The sequence below is a fragment of the Merops nubicus genome, unplaced genomic scaffold, assembly GCF_000691845.1.
Source record: "Merops nubicus isolate BGI_N331 unplaced genomic scaffold, ASM69184v1 scaffold1199, whole genome shotgun sequence".
NCBI lineage: Eukaryota > Metazoa > Chordata > Aves > Coraciiformes > Meropidae > Merops > Merops nubicus.
This window is the reverse complement of record NW_008628834.1, coordinates 57,508-74,830: the sequence shown is the minus strand read 5'-3', so window position 1 is coordinate 74,830 and position 17,323 is coordinate 57,508. Positions and strand designations below refer to the sequence as shown.

The 17,323-nt window shown below is 37.9% G+C and overlaps 1 protein-coding gene across 1 annotated transcript; it reads right to left on the bottom strand.

Annotated features, from left to right (window-relative positions):
- Positions 1-8,416: 8,416 nt before the first annotated feature.
- Positions 8,417-17,323, bottom strand: RBP2 (retinol binding protein 2, cellular). The gene is made up of 4 exons (XM_008946772.1): positions 17,194-17,323; positions 13,407-13,585; positions 10,259-10,360; positions 8,417-8,644 (listed from the first exon to the last, which is right to left on the bottom strand). Exons 1-4 carry the CDS (start codon positions 17,264-17,266, stop codon positions 8,591-8,593), a joined length of 408 nt encoding a protein of 135 aa, XP_008945020.1. The 5' UTR covers positions 17,267-17,323; the 3' UTR covers positions 8,417-8,590.

The window sequence follows — 17,323 nt, the reverse complement described above, 5'->3', positions numbered from 1 at the left end:
TTCTAGTGCCCTTTACACCACAAATTAATGACCCTTCAGTATGTGTGGGAAAAGGGCTGTGCTAGGCCATCCTCTACAAAAATTCTGTAAGCATATGTATGTGCTCACACGTACATGGCTGTTTCACTGACAAAATCCAGCCTCTTTAGGTGAGTTTGTATCTGGAAGAGATGCCATCCACTGTTTGAAACAAAAATTATTTAAAAATATACTATAACCTATAAAAGTAGTATAAAAATATACTATATAAATATGCTGTCTGACTTCTTTATGTGAACTATTTTGTGACAAGCAGTGAGTACAGTGGTTTTAAATGTAATGGGAATTAGTCATGGAGTTCTGCGTGGCTTCTGAGATGGGGCTCGCAAGACTGACTCTGGCTGCAAATGGAAGCTGGGAGCTTATATAAAATAACACTGGAAGCCAGTGTTATTTTGTCAGCAGTATTTTTGGCGGAGAGAATTCTGTTGTTTGGGAAGGCAGATTTGATTTGGATGAGACAAAACCTGAGCTTTTCTAGTTTACATCAGATTTTTATTTATCGTATTAGTGAAAAAAATAGTTTTCTGGCAATAAGCCTTTGCAACACAGACAAGACTTTTGAGGAAATTTTTCTATGCTGAAGATGATAGTATAGAAAAAAATATGCTTATTGTATTGTATTATCTTCTAAAACAACAACAACAAAAAATTGCTAGCTGTACTTTGTAGCTCATTTCACCGTACAGGGTGTGGTTAAAATATTAACACATTAAGGAGAGTTGCATAAACTAAGATTATGATTTATTTTCCTCTCTAATTAATGCTGCCAGATAAGAAGACCTGACGTTGAACAGGATGTAGAAGTTCTCAGACTGAACTCTCCTACCTGAAGATATTCTCTGGCATCTTTTTTGATACATAATCATTATAAAGCAGGGGAGAAAAATGGTGATAAAAGCATCAGGCTACCTTTGTGCTCTTCAGTCAGTGGAGATTAATTGCTGCTGATGCAGCTGACAGGAAAGGATAGGAGCAGTAATGATTTTCATTACCAAAACCTAACAGAGTGGTCAGGAAAGGAGGATAAATTGTAATCTTTTACCAATCTGAGACCAATTGATATGTTTCCATACTTTGTTCTTTAGCCCAAGTGGAATCCAGAAAGCAACCAAAACATGCAGCCCAAGTGTTCTAGCATCAATCTAATATTTGAGAAAGTGATTTGGTAACCGTGAGTGCTCTGGGAGTATCCATATGGATACGTGACTGTGGAATTCTGTCCAGAGCATATATAGCTACAGGTCTTGATTGTTACTGTTGTAACACATACACTTGAAATAATTTGTAACCCCAGATTCACAGATCAGTTGTTGCACTGTTGGTATATCCAATAGTGATATTGATTTAGTCTATGAAAGAATTTTAATCTACTTCCATTCAGAAACAAATTTGCAGTGAGAGGTGGATTATTTGGGCTTTTTAAAACCCTGTTCCAAGGTGCCATAGTATATTAGGAATATTCCAATGAAAAGCAGAACATATTCTAGGTCTTGTTTCATTTAAATTGCTTGCACTAGGACAGCTACAGAGTTCTGTCATATACATTAGAAATAAAAGCACATATCTGGAAAGCTGTTATAGTGTTGTCATGCACAGCCTTGCTTATAGTTTGTTTGTATTGATATCAGCAGTAAGCCAAACAGATTTTTTTTTTTTTCTCTTTATTTATGAATTTGGGAAGGATTGACTTTCTTCTTTGAAACAAGCCAAGCATCAACTGTATCAGCAGAATATAGAAGTTTATCTCTGCAAAAAAACAGGTTGTGAAAACATTCAAACGCAAATTCAATCTCCAGGGTCAGAATCTTCCTTGCCCTGCACTTCGTGTTTTGTCAGTGGAACATTATGGAGGTTTAAACTACCCTACTAAAATACATGCTGCAAGTCCTTTGTGGTAACATGTTCCATGGAAAGGGTTCAGCTGGTTGGTATGGGATCATCTCCTGACAGACATTATCCTCTTGCAGTACTGCATTGCTCCTCTGGAATCTCACAGTGCAGGTACAATACGAGCTCAGCGAGGTGAGTCAGGTAGGAAGAGGTGTAACCAAAACAGTCTGATGGGTTATCAGACTTCTGCTGTGAGCAGATGTATCTGGAACTCCAAAGCAGGACAAGGGCTGGAGCTGTCTGGATTTCCATTGGGGACCACAAGGATCCTGCAGTCTGCTGGCCAACAGTTAATTGACTCCTGCCCTATGATTTAGTCACAGCTGATGTGCATGTTGCTTGGCTGCAGGATGGCAGCAGAAAGTCTGGGTCTGCTTGCCATTTGCAGTGGCTCAGGTTCAGTAAAGCAGAATAGTTCAGCTATGATCATACAAAGCCCTTCTCTGGCAAACGGTTATTTTCCTTTAGTGACTTTTGATGCTCTAACATTTTAACTGAGTGTTCCTGTTTTCTGTGTGTTCAGTTTACACCATCAAGGAAAGCAATTTGCTGTAATGCTGCTCAAGGCACCCATTAGTAGCAAACAGCAATCTGTGTTTTTAGAGAACCAAGGCTGTTATTTCACAAAGGGAGCTGTTCAACTCTGCCTTAATCCTCTAACCAGTAAAGCTCATCTTCCAGGTGTTATTCCTGACTATTTTACTGATATTGGCTTCTCAAAAACGTTTAGAGAATGAGTCTAATTTAGATGAAGTTGTTGGCAACTTGTTTTAAAAAACACAAGGTGATATAGATCTATATAAATAAATCTAAATTCTCAAATATTTTTTGAGATAACAGAAAATTGCCATCTGTCACATGCTATTATTTTTAGTTGCATGTTTTGAATAACTTAAGTGAAAAGAAAAATGTTGGACTTGGACTTCTTGACTATTTAGAAACAAGGTTTAGTGCATTCTTTTGTTGTTGAATAAGTGAAGCAGATATCAATAACAGTGAATAGTAATACACATTTTTTTTCTGACATTGATACTCTGATTGTATTAAATTCTGCAGCTTCAGAGTCTGTAGTCTGTGTTATCAGTAGATGTGTATGACCTGACTTGATCTGATCTGGCTGAACAGAATAAATGACTCCACAGAAGTGCTCTGACTTAAGTAGAACTATTTACAAATCCAGCTCAAACCTACAGTTAGAGACCTTTATAATTATTTCAGTAGTTGAAATCTAATTAAAAAGGTGTAGAGAAAAGACAAAGTCTATATTTTGAGAATATACTATTGGCTTACACGTCATGACAACTGAATTTTACTAAGAATTGTTTCTGTGACAAAGCCTCAACAGCTTTTCTCTGCTCAGGCTAGAATGTATGACCATGGAGTAGAGTATTTTTTGATCAATGAATCAGTGTGTTGAATAGATACACTAAAGTATTCAGTGAGGTTTTAGGACTGTTGCATTGTGTAGCATGTAGGAAGAGCATTGCTTTAGTCTAGCCATCAGAAAATGTAAGTAATTTTTTGCTTTAGGGCACCTCCAGGAAAAAATGTATTCTTCACTTATTGAAGTTCTTTTTCCCTTCACAAGTGTGGGAAGAGAAGAGCAAATTTAAAAAAAAAAAAAAAAACAAAAAAAAAAAAAAAAAAAAAAAAAAAAAAAAAAAACAAAAAACCAAACACGTGATCAGATACTAGAAATAGCCTGAAAAAGACAAACCAGAGACTGGAGTAAGTAGCAAAAATTAAAACTTGTAAGATAGTCAATAAAAGGAGTACTGCTGTGAGCAGCAGAACTACTGAAGCTTGGTTTTCTATGGATTTTATCTCATGGTTGAATTCATTGGCATCAAGATGCACTCCAGCTGGAGGTTTTCCATGGTTACAGGCATTTATCATGTTTTTTATCCCAAGTGATTTTTCTGGGACTTGATAAACACGAGTTCACCCTGTAGCCTGTCTTTTACTGAAGGTTTTCTATCTGACCATTAGTTTTCATACTTAATTGTAGAACTGTTGTACCTTTGAGTTTTTATCCTTTGTCAGATTCCGTTGGCAAATCTATGCTGGGCAACTGGTTCAAAAGCTTGTGGGGGTGTGGGCAAACAAATATTGTGGGCACCTATGCCTCATTTTCCTAACAAATGAGGGTACTACATCCTAATTACGATGAGGAGAAATGGCCTCAAGTTGCACCAGGGAAGATTTTGATTACATATTAGGAAGAATTTCTTCACTGAGAGAGTGGTTAGACAGTGGAATGGACTGCCCAGGGAGGTGATGGAGTCATCATCCCTGGAGCTGAAAACAAAAAAAAAAACCAAACTAGTGGATGTGGCACTTGAGGCTGTGGTCTAGTGGTTAGGGAAATGTTGGGAGGAAGGTTGGACATGATGATCCTGGAGGTCCTTTCCAACCAGGTGATTCTATGATACCGAACACTTCTTCCTGTCTTTAAATACACGTGTGTAAAGGTGCATATGTAGAAATCAAAACTGAAGGAAAACGAATTAAATATAGGTGACAGAAAAAAAAAAAATGTTAAGAGACTAAAGGGCAATGCTTGGCTTTGGGTGCAGTGTTGAAAGATGGCAAAGGGCACTGCATATTAAAAGCAGTTCCAAGGAATGCCTTCTGCAGCCTTCATGGGATGATATCCTATTTAACTTTCAGGCAATGGTTGAATCCTCAAGTTGTAACTAAATTTACAGGAAAAGCCTTTGTGAAGGATTTATCAGATTTTCAGAAAGCCTTTCTATGACAGACTGCTACCTAAGCTAAAACCAGCAGGAAACTGAAGTATAAAATCATGAAAATGGATAAAGAGAATTTCCCATGGTTCTTAAGGCTTGTGGCTGGGTCTTGATAAACTTGAGCTTATGCTGTAGCCTTTCTCTGCAGTTACTCTCTTTGGCCATTTTTTTTCCTTCATAAAAACAGTAAGATTATACCTTTGAGATCTTCCTGGCAGTCTTTCTGTCAGCTGCTACTGCAGGTACAATGGAAGACTCAGCTTGATTTGCTGATGGAAGAAAGTAGATACTATGGTTGTACCATAGGGACTCCATAAGCTCCTCTGCTACCCTCTTCCAGTCCTTTGTTGTCTTTAGAGAGCAGAGGTGCTGCCTCATGTCCACCTGAAATTTCCATGCTACTGTTTAAGTCTGTTACTACTTGCCCTGGTTTTGGGTATGGACAATTGTACACCCTCATTCCTTTAGCAGCAGCCTTTCATGTTTGTGTTCTTATGCCATGTGGAGTCTCTGTTTGAGGTCACATAAGGTAAAGCTCCTAATCTTTCCATGGATATCTCCACCTCTAAGAACTCTGGGATGCATACTGTCACCTATTGCATTCCCATTGCTCTTTAATGATGACTGAAGTACTGCAGAGTGAGATATAATTAAAGCAAGTGTGATATTTAGAGAATGACAAAATTTTTGCAGCTATTGAAAAGCTTGTCTGGTTAGTTTTATTTTAAATCTCATTTTCACAAACTGATTTCTTCTAATCTTTACCATCTGCATAACAAGCATAATCAACAAGCTGAAATTAAAATATCTGTAACCTCTGCCCTGCAAATCAATCACAAACCTGAAAAAGAATGTGTTCTTTCAAAGAAACCCTTTCTATTAATCTCTCCCCACTAAGGCAAAATATGTACCCTTGCTTAAAAAGAATACAAATAAATGTGATTAAACAAATCTTTTGGGGGTGAAATTTTACTATCTAGAAGTAAATACTGATTTAGAAATGTCAGACTTTTTGCCAGATGGCAGTGGAGTAGACATCTCTCACAAGCAGCAAATCAGCAGAGCGTGTAGGATATTCCTGGAAAATCTGAAAGCCCTTCTGTGCACGTAGTGCCTAGGTGACCCTTCAGAGCTTAAGAGAAAGAAAGCATCTTAGGAACTAGCCAGGGAACAGTACTGGGAGGAGCATTTACAACATGGTTCTGCAGCAGAGTTGCTTTCTTCTTTTAACAGTTGATGAGAAAATTCTAGTTGACTTTTAGGGAAAAAAAAATGGCTCAGTGCAGAGGGTTTTTATAAACTGCACCATAAATGTTGCTTGGGCACACCTTTGTCATTGTCATTTGAAAAGTCCAGTGTGATGGCATGGATACTTTGCCCAGTATTGTGCTCACTAGGAAGTGCTTCTGTTGCAGTGCGAGCTTTTCTGTTTTCTGGATCAGCAGGTTGCTGGTAAATTCCCTTCCTGTTAGTTGTCTTTGAGTAATATTCTTTACAAGGAGAAGAACCAATGCAAATGGTAATCCTCCAAAAGAGGTGAGACAGCACTGCATGCTGGAGGGCTGAAAAATGTGAAGGAATGTTCTCCCATTCACCAGCAAGGCCTGTTCCTCCAGTGCAAGTATCTCATCTGCTGACAGGGAGATAAGGACTTTGTGCAGCTTAGAGACCAACCCAACGTCACAAATGTGATACAAACAAGTGCACCTTTGGAAGTAATTAAAGTTCAGCTTAATGAATGTCTCTTCTGTCTCCAGTTCTGTGCATACGGTTGGAAAGGATGCTGCAAGTTCTTTCACATCAGTATGTGCAGGAAGAAAATTTTTGGAGCATAGAAAACCTTGTATGTTTTCTCACTGCCTGTTGAAGTCTGGAATTTTTGTTTCCAATATTGGCAAAAAAATAGACTCAGGTCTAGTTTTCTCCTAATCAGTCTACTCAAGTTCCCAATTGCCTCTGTAATTTCCTTCCCAACCATACCCGTTAGATACAACTAGTAAATGTAATAAGAAATCAATTGAAGGATGGTTGCTTTCCATCCCCAAACTCATCATTTGCAAATTAGTGATAATTCTTTGTGATACACAAAAGCATCTCCTCTCTTTCATGGTTTGGTGTGAAGTTATGAAATGCTGCATTGTGCAGGCTTACTCCTGGCAAGAACCAACTATGAGAAATATCACTGATTAAAACATGCACATTGTGGTTACTTTGTTCTGATAACATTTGAAAGCTTAATGAACTGTGCTGCTTCTTATCTTAGTAACTAGTGGAGACTTAGAAACAGGAATTAAGTATGCTTCTACTGGAACATCCAGGTCAGAACTGAATAAGAAAGAAACCTGGTGTTTACCAGATGGAAGTGCAGTTTCTTCTATGCACATTAACTTTAGAGCGTTGCTCAGTCAAAGTACACAAGAAGCTTGATACCAAGTCACCTTTTATCAGGAGAAGCAAAGTCCAATTCATAAAAACATCCCTACATATAGATTTATATGTCTATGACCATGTGATTATTAGCAATATATTAATCAGAGTTGGGTTTTTGAACATGTTACCTTATTTTCAGCTGGGAATGTCTCTCACTCCTTTCCTGTCCTGAGTTATTGGCAGGGAGTAGGTTAAGCACTAGGGGGGATGGGGAGGAAGCATATGGTCCTCCATTTCTGCAGAAGATTTTTCCACATCTTTTCTCTAATTCCTTGCCACTGATCTGTAAGTGAATTTTCACTCCTCCCATACTAAACAGAAGATGAGGGCAAGAGGGAATTGAAATGGTGATAAAGCATATGTGAAAGCTGCTATATCTGCAAGGCAAGGTTGCAGGAAAGACAATATTTTATTAGAATAATTCATGTAGTTGGGAAAAAAACAGATGAGCTTTTGGGCATCCAGGCCCTTCAGTTCTGTGGAACGTGTGCACACATCTTGTTGAATGATTTCAGTCTCCATTTACTGAAGTAGTGCACCCCATACATGGTTAACCTGAACTTGCCTTTGGCAAAGAACATGGATTCTTCAGAAAAACCCTAAATAAAATTGAGAAGAGTTGTACGGGAAAGACTTTTCTTTTTCAAGTATCTGAAAGGTAGGTACAAGGTAGGTGAAGATTGCAGCCTGCTGGCTACTCTTCATGCCCAGGGTACAGGCAGTCTGTGCATGCTCCACAGTTTTCCTCTTGCACCATATGTATGCCTAAGTTTTCACATTGTGGAGCAGCTCTTGAATGCAGAGTCTGCTTTAAACAGCATGTTTCTCAGTGGAATTATCAGTGGGATGCTAGTTCCAGCTGGAGATGAGCAGCATTGTCAGTGACCCACATCAGGACTGTGTTAAGGAGCTACAGCATTTCACATTGGCCAGGAGACATTTATCAGAGGATAACTACTAGCAGCTACAGACCTGGGCCAAATTCAGGTGAATAACCTAGATGTGAAGGGCCATGGATCGTGTTCAGTGAGCCGTTCTGTTGCCTTGAAAGTGTGGACTTGGTGATCCAGGACTAAATTAAAGAGAAACATTCCAATGCATGTCCAGTTCTACTCAGCCATCCAATTATATTATGATATTACACCACTGTGGAGATATACTGTGGCTGAGATAATTGTGGCTCTTAATTTTCAGCCTTGTTGCTAAAGCAATGATGTTGGAAATGATTACAAAGATGTAGGAAAGCATTATTCAAAAGACAATTGCTTTTATTAAACTCCAGACTGAAAGGCAAAGGAATGTGGTGTTTGTAACTGTTGCATGTTATTTCCATAAAACACGTTTCTTTCCATAAACAGGCACAAACCACACCCACATAACAGTGTCAAAGTTATTGAAATCTGGCTTGGCTCTTCTTTTTAGACAAAAGATAACAGCATAATAGTGTGATGAAGATCTGGGTGGCTTTCTGGTCAATATTAGTTTTTCTTCTTAAATATCTGATGGCACACCTGGTCTTCACATGTCAGTTCCTACAGTATTAAAACAATTAGTAAGTATATGATGGTTCAAGTTGTACTTTGCATACAGAGCAGATCTCATCAGAAATTACTACAATTCAGTCATGGCATTAAAAATAGTTCCTTATAAAAAAAAAAAAAAAGAAAACAAAAGAGAACAAAAAATAGTGTATTAAATGTAACCAATCAGCAGGCACACACTACATGTTGTGGTAATTAGATTTTGACACTTGAATAGAGCTCCAAAAAGAATAAACATGAAAAATGCATTAAAATTGCTCTTTAATGCAAGCCCATTTTCATTCTGTTATTAAAACAATATACTGTAATAGCTCATAATTCATGTTATCTCATAATTCCTGAGAAGCAATGAAACAAGAATTTAAAAGAAAAAGAGAATACTTTAAAGAGAAGAGGGCATTTGCTTCAGAGCTGTGCCCAGCTGTCTTTCAAGGACCAGAACAATACACCATTTCTGCCCATTGTTGCAGCTGACCTGTTAAAGGCTGGGACATCTGCATGTAGTAAAGCAGTCTCTTTGCTTAGTCTCCTGCTTAGCCAGCATTCCTGTGCCAAGTAAGACTCTGAAGTGAGCTGGAGCTGTCTTTTTGGCCAGCAATTGACCAAGCACACCATACAGTTTCTGAACTGTTGTATCTACTTGGTCTCTGTTTACAACATTTTTAGCCTGAATCCTGGTGCCAGCATGTAGAACCTTTGTTCAGGTTGTTTTTTGCCTGTTAAAACAGTTTGGGCAGTTGGCTTTGAGTTAGGTGACAGACAGTGGGTTTTAATGGATTGCTTTGACCTTTCAAGCCTAGAGCCTTGAGGCAATGTGGCTGGCCATTTCAACTGTCTTTAGGGTGAACTTTTGAAGGGGTAAATATCCAGGTGCAATCATGAGACAGAACAATGAGCTGTCCTCCATAACCTCTCTGCACCCACCTATTGCACAATCCACCATTATCAAGCCCATTTCTTGATTGCTCTCCCAAGAAACTCTGCAATCATTATGTATCTATTAATTTGAAATCTTTCTGGATGCCACTGATTATTTCCCACACAGGCTCTTCTGGCCTCTCCAGGATTCATCTCACTTATATCTGGGCTCCAGCTTAGTAACTCAGATGTATGAACGTTTTCACTTTTTTATTGTGCTAGCATGAGATGATTGCAGTGTAGGTTGTTTGCAGGATCCTCTTGAGTATCCAGAGGTTTCTGATCTGTGTTACAGCATAGTACACTAAAACTTCATAGTGCTTCTTTCAGAATAAAACTTACTTTTCTTACAATCTGTCCCATACTGTTCTTTTTTCTACCACTGATTATATAAAAACAAGATTGATGCTAGAGGTGCAATGTACCAAGAAGGGTTAATAGCTGGAGGGCAGTGGACTGGAGAAAAAAAAAAAAGAGACACTGCAGGCTTATGACTTAATTGGGAGCAGGTGGAAAGAAACGAAGCATTCCTGAGCTGTAGCAGAGGGGGGGTTTCCTCAGAGGTCAGTGATCAGAGCTGTCTAAATAAAGACTGTTCTAACTAGAACCAGTACCCAACCCTTTGAAATGGACAGTGGTCCTTTGTTGCACTCTGGGTTGTGTGCTGTGTACCTGCTCAGCCCTTACCAGATGCAGCAGGTCTCCTTCAATCCAGTGCTTCCAGCCCCTGTTTTTCTTTTCACCTTTCTGAACACATACCAGTTTGTCACCATCCCAGGTCACTAGTGTCTGCATGAATCACATAATTAACTCAGATAAGAAGTTTATAAATACACAAAATAAGCTCAATCAAACAATGAGAAGACACTATTACAGTTAATTCCTACCATTCCACATCTCACTCATAAAAAAACCCCAAACCAACAAACAAAACAAAACACCAAACCAAAAAAAACAACCCAGTCAACTGTTCAACCAAAACATTCAAGGTGACTACAGCATTTTGATGTGAAGCTTTTACAGTGCTTTGTTGCTATTCCCAAATATTTCTTCACATACAGGAAGATAGTGTTCATACCAACTAGTGAATTGCTGAGTGAATGAAGAGATGCTTGTGCAATGTATGGAAATAATTTTTTTTCTTGATGTTTAAAACCATTAATAAGTTTGTAAGGTTTCATGAGGGAAGACCTGGGGGCTTATACCAACTAGTGCCATGCTAACATCTTTTCTAGCTCTGCATAAAATAACAAGAGGAAGTTTAGGTTAATACCATCTCATACAATAAATTTATTTATATTTTTTTATGCACTTTCACAAAAGACCTTTAAAGAGGAATGATAAGATGGACATCATGCTCTAGCTGACCCTGCTTGAGTAGAGTGGTTGGACTAGGTGATCTCAAGAGGTCCCTTCTATCCTCAACCATTTAATGACTGATGTGATTGAGACTGGCACTATTAAACAGAGCATTGGGTATGCTGACTCTTGTCCAGGAGCAGGACGATTATATCTGTAAGGAAATGTTCTCTTCACAGGCTAAAATATACATTCAAAGCAACTTTGAATTGTTCTAGATTTGAACCATTGCACTTTAGGGAGACATTTAACCATGTATCATAGGCAAATCCTCATCAGAGACCAGTTATATTCAGTGGAAGTTCAGTTATTAAAAAGCTCCAAGAGTACTGGGAGCTTAATTCATTTTCTCATTCAGCACTGGATGATTTATCTCTCTTTTAAGGGAGCTTTCTATTAATAACGAGACAAAACTCATTCTATTTCTGTTAACTTCTTTCTTATTTACGGAATTTTTAAGCTACATGCTCTTTAAATTATCTATGCCCCCTTTACATTTAAATGTTGTCTAGCAGTTTTATTATCTTCATCTAACTTCAATGTGTTTGAGGCATTGTTTTGTGAATAAAATGACCAGAAAATACTTTTAGAGCAGTCCAGAGAATAATAGCATGATATGCTTCCTTTTCCCTGCTTTTCTTGTTAGAAACAAAGAATATAATTTGTTTAGAAAAGAATATTAGGCAAAAATGATTAAAAGGGATAGAGTTGTAATTGGACAAGTTGTGTTTCCTTCCTTCCACATAACTGTTAAAGGAGAGGCTGCAAGTGAAATGACTGCACAGAAAGGCAATGACTTGGATAGTGAGGAGCACGAGGAGCATTAGTCTGTGCATTTAAGGAGTGATGCAACTAATGAAGGCATTACTGAGGATCTAAGGACTGAGCTGATCTAAAGACATGTGGGACCAGTAAACTCTGTCGCAGGAATATGATCCACCCAGAGCTCACTGGAGAAAGAGATGGTGAGAAAATTTAGAGAGAGGGCTATTCAGGATACTGGGAAAGAATGAGCTATATTATTTGATGGCTTGTAGTGCTGTGAATGAGAAATATTTTAAAAGAAGTCAAAGGAATTACACTGTACAAAGTTAGAGAATGAAAAGTGATCCATAGTGAATAAACAATGTCTTCTGTTGTGCCACTCCTGTGAAGGACAACGTTAGTTCAAATGCAGACATGTCCTTTATGCTGCCAATTTCCTGTGGCAATTGCCAAAACAAGGCAGGTCTTGTTGACAGTGAGCTTTGATCTGAGCTTCTCAGAGTTTTGCAACAGGTTCTGAAGCCTTGTTTATTGAGAAGATACTGACAGAAAAGACAGCACGTTCGGAGCAGAGCAAGAGAGCTAGGAGTGGAAGAATGAAACAGTGGTAACTGGCAGAAGAGTTGATACGGGTAGCTTCAGGGAATGATGACAGGGACAGGCTGATGAGGCAAGATTAGCAAGACCTGAATCGGGCAGTCAATGGAAATTTAAGCTCTACTAGCCCTTCTACTTTTGAACATCTTGCCTAAGTATCTTAGAGGCCAGAAGAGAGTAAAACAGAAGCAGTACTAATGCAGGAACATGAAGCTGACTGAATTTGGTAAGAGAATCTAATTAGTGCTCTTATATATTCTCATCACTGACTTCCCTGATACAGTCCTGTTTGAATGCCTCACAGGAGCAGACTTAGTAGGTGACTCTGTGTGTGGTACAAGGCAGGGCATGGGCTAACACACAAGATGGTTCTTGATCCACACGTCACTTGTCCCAGTGTCTCACTCAAAGAACGTATGCCCACAGTTTCCTAGGGGAATGCTGAGCTCAGGTTGCTCCTCTAATCCTGAAGATACTAAAGCATGCACTGCTGGCTCTCCTTGCTTGCCTGTCAGTGCCAGAAGCTCTGCCACCCATATCTGTCGTAGCTTTGGCTCACGTGTTATTTCTTGTCCTTCCCGAAGCTCCTTCAGGTTAATAGCTGAGTGCAGGTTTATTTTTAAGTGTCCACCTGTTAAACTGTCCAAAAATATGTTGTCCAAATGAGGCTGAGTAGGCTTAGATTAAAAATACTGAGTGAACCTAGCCTTTCAGAACTGAAGATTTGTATTGACACAAAGTCCTTAATTCAAAGGGATGAATTTATGGTTTCATGAAAGAAGATCCACAGGTAAAAAACCAGTTTTGCTACTTTCTAAATACATATGTTGTATCAGAGAAAAGCTGGAAAAATTCCCTAGTAGAAAAACTTGTCATTAATGATTGCCCTCATGTATCTGAGTAACCATCCTGATGTGCATTTATAATAAATGCTTGTAGCAGGGCAGTAAACTGTCTCAAGATACAAATTATTCCTGCTTTATAAAAATCCTCTGATGGCTGTAAAATATTGGATTTTTTTTTCCCCCACACATTCAGCTGAAATAAATTTTTGGAACTGGTCACTCCTGGTGCTGACTGTAGTGTAAACACATATCAGGTACCAATTTTTTACCTTTACCACTCGATTATCCAGTCCTTTGGTATGTTCTTCAAACTCCACTCCCACAGTGTAATCCAGATCATAGTTTCTGAAAGTACTGAGTGTTTTTGTTTTAAAATTATCTCCATCTTGAATAATCTCCTTTGTTTGTTTCAAGTGTTTTGCAATCTTACGAGTCGCAAAATCAATACCTGCCAAAGATCAGAAGAGTATCACAATGAATTCCAGTATTTGTTACCAAAAATAGAAAACAGTACTTATGTTTACACATAATCATAATAATAAAACGTTATATGGAACATAGTCCCACAAATGACACTTTTACCTGCAATATTTGTCAGGGAAAAAGGTCTTTTCAAATAAAAAGGATCTTATGTTTGCAAGAAGACCTACAATTTGAGTATCTTCCACTGATTATAAATTTATTAACAGGATACGTGTGGGAAGCTACAACATATAACCAGTAGTGACTAGATGTGGGCAGGTTAAATCACCCAAACCTCCAGATTATTTTAACTGTGAAATAACAGGGGCTAATAAGACTGACATTGCCTTTTTGGCCTGACTCACACAGGGTTCTTTGGGATGCCAGGAGTGCTGCTATCACCTTACGCCTGGGAGTCATTCCCTTTTCAAAGCATGCAGTGTCAATCCTCTAGCTCTTGGGCATATGAGGGTACTGCTCTGTGTCCTGCAGGGTTACAACTTTTGGCCAGCCCCAAAAGAGGGATCTCAGAATAATAAACATGTTAGAACCGGTTTGTCATTGAGGAGATTTTGGCATATTACTTTTATGATGAACATACAGTCTGTGGGAGTATACAAGAGGTTAATTAGTTTAAAAGAATGAAAATTGTACTAATGAATAAAAAAGAAACAATAGAAATAAAAGCTTGCCTTATCCATTACTGTTAGACAGCTGACACAGAAATAAATTGTAGCTTAGATGTTAAAGGGAGAGAAATTCAAAGTCAAAAGTCAAAAAAGTATCAAACTACAGCATTTGACAGCTCCTGTTTAATATTCTGTCATCATCTGATGCAGTACCAATCTCCTTATTTTGCCCATGATGAAGACTAACATTATAATGTAAACAACTGCTTGCTGCTGAATGCATTGGAAGTTACTAAAAGGAGAATATATATTATTGTGCTGACAGTTTGCCCCAGACAATCCACCTAGTGCCAGCTGCATCACCATCTGCAATAAATATTTCTGACCAGCTGGCAGTGAATCTTATTATGGTGCTATATGCAAATGAAATCATCTCACATGCTTCTGCAGGAGACTGAAAAATGGTTTGGGTTTGTTAGCCATCCTTTAGTGGTTTCGCCTGCGAGTTAATCATTGTCAGCTCAGAGGTGCCACGTACTAATGGAGCCCTTTTCCTTTTGGTGGATTCATTATACTACTTGTGAAGTACTAATCGACTTGAGTAAGAGGATTGGCTTGAAAAAAATGGTGGCTTTTTAACATGGGGAATAATGTTCTCACTCAGTATTTATATTCCAGACTTCCTGGGTATATTTTATCTGCTGTGGTGGATTAAAAGTATCTCCGGGTCTGATTTATAGCCAGGTAACATAAAATTTAGTTCTCTGAGGAAAAAAAAATGTCTAGACTTCCAAAGAAATGCTATTTCTGACTAATATATTAGTCTTGTAGTTCCTGGAGAAAAATTAGGGGAGGTTTTATTAAAGCATGGTTTTCATAACTGCATTTTGAACAATACAAGCAATAAAAGTGATATATTGTTCTATTAAAGTAGATTAAAATACTTTAACATGTGTATGATAAAATCAAACTTTCTGGCTTAAAGGGCAAAACTGTTCTTTAATTAAAGTATAGAAATGTGTATGCATTAATTAAAAGGATGGATGAATTTAAAAAAAAAAAACAAACAAGGAAAAAAGCCCTCCAAACCTCAGTGTGCTTTGAACCCAAGCACTTAAGCATTTCAAATATGAACAACATGTATGTTAATATTGTTCATATTAATATATGAACAATATGTCACCTATAGCCATATGCATCTTGGCATTGTTTTTGCTATTGGTGTTTTTTAAAATTTTTGCTAATATAGTAATTGTAGTTGTTAATTAGTATAACTTAAGGTGTATATATGGATGTATACACAAAAAATCATGACTCTCTTATGAAGAGCCACATCCAGACAGCTTGTGCAAATAGCTCCTTCATCCCAACCAGTTGCTGGCATTCTTCTTGGGAAAGCAGCTTGAAAATTTTATTAGAAATTTCTGTCTACCTCTTCATTGCAGTCTGCCCGGCACAGGCATTGAATTGAAGTATTTCTGAGGAAAAATAAATCTGTATTGCATTTCTTATCCTGATACCTGCTTCCTCTCACTTTGTTTCAGGCTACTGGGTCAAGTTCTTTTAATTCTCATGAACTGTTGCTATCTTTTTAAAAGCAGGTTTGCTAGTGTGGAGTGACTGTATTCCATACTCCATTGTAGGCTGAATCCGTTCATTTTTCTCCCAATTTCTACTGGAATATGTAAGATCAGAAAAGGATCAAAATTCCACTTCATTTAGTAATAACAAAGTAATAATTCATCCACTGATTGAAGTGTCTCTAAGAATGCCACTAAGATACAATGAGGAACTGCTGCAGACCAGCTCATGTAAATATTTTGGAATCAGAGCAAACAAGTTCTTTAGCTCTCTATTAATTTAACTCAACAACTTTTGAACACAGCACTAGAAGTCACAAATCTGATCTCAATTTCTGATGAGGAGTGCAAGGTACTTTGACCTGAAATAGCTCTTGTTTATCAGCATAACTCTTACAGTGGTGTCAGCTACCGGAGAAAGGCAGAGAAATAAGAGGAGCAAACGCTCCTCCAGTCTCAGTGAAATTAGCCAACTCTAATGCCTAGTTGTCTTTTGTAAGTTCTATAGACATCATGTATGGTAAGAAAACAACGGTCCTTTATGCCCTTCTTCTGTGAAGTAGGAGAGCTGGAAGAAGATTCCAGATTCTACAGATTACACTTCTCATGCCTGTATAAATCTAACTCAAATATTTCTTGTGACTTTGGGAATGCAGTGATATTACTGCAGTGGTGGAAAGGTGATACTTGTTCTCTCAGTGCCAAACCAATCTTCTCAAGATGGAATTCTTGAGAATTGTGGATGTCTTGTATTATTTCTTCTTTTCAGTAAATTAAAGATCTACATCTGTACTAACCTAAGTAGAGGAAGGATTTCCTGCACACTACTTGCATAATCATCATGACCTGCAGCAAAAAGCTTATGCTTTTACCAGAACAAAAATGCTTGAAAGGCAATTTATATTGAAAATAATACATGCAGCAAAAGAAGACATTTCTCTCATAAAATTATCTCCAGTCATTACAAAAATTGAGTCTGTCAGCATGGGGAAAAAATAAATCTAAAAGCAGCATAAACTTGATCTTGATCTTTAACGGAGCCAGCCAGGTTGTGGCTTGACTGTTACGGTAAGTGTATGCCAGGAATGAAACAGAAAAAGAGCCTCTGTATCTGAAAGGCTGTTCTTCCCCCCCCCACCCCAATCTGTTTTTTCATTTATCTAAATAAAGACTAATTTCTTTGGCTACAAGTCTTCTCTTGCTTATATACTTAGAATGTTGTAATTATAAGTACATTACAATCACTTGATTTTTAATGTGATTGGCAGAAACCCTCATGCCACAATACACATTACAGAAATAGTCCCATTAATTTTTAGAAGGATTTTAGTTAGAATTGAAACATTTCCTCTTTATCTCTATATAGTTAATATTTTTTCATTTACCTAAAGCAACCATGTAGCCTTCAAAGTTTTCATTGCTTTCCATTTCCCACGTCCCATTGTAATCAGCAGGCATGGTGGCAAAAGCTTAAAGTCAGCTTCGAATCAAAAGGTGAGACTGGAAACAGGAACT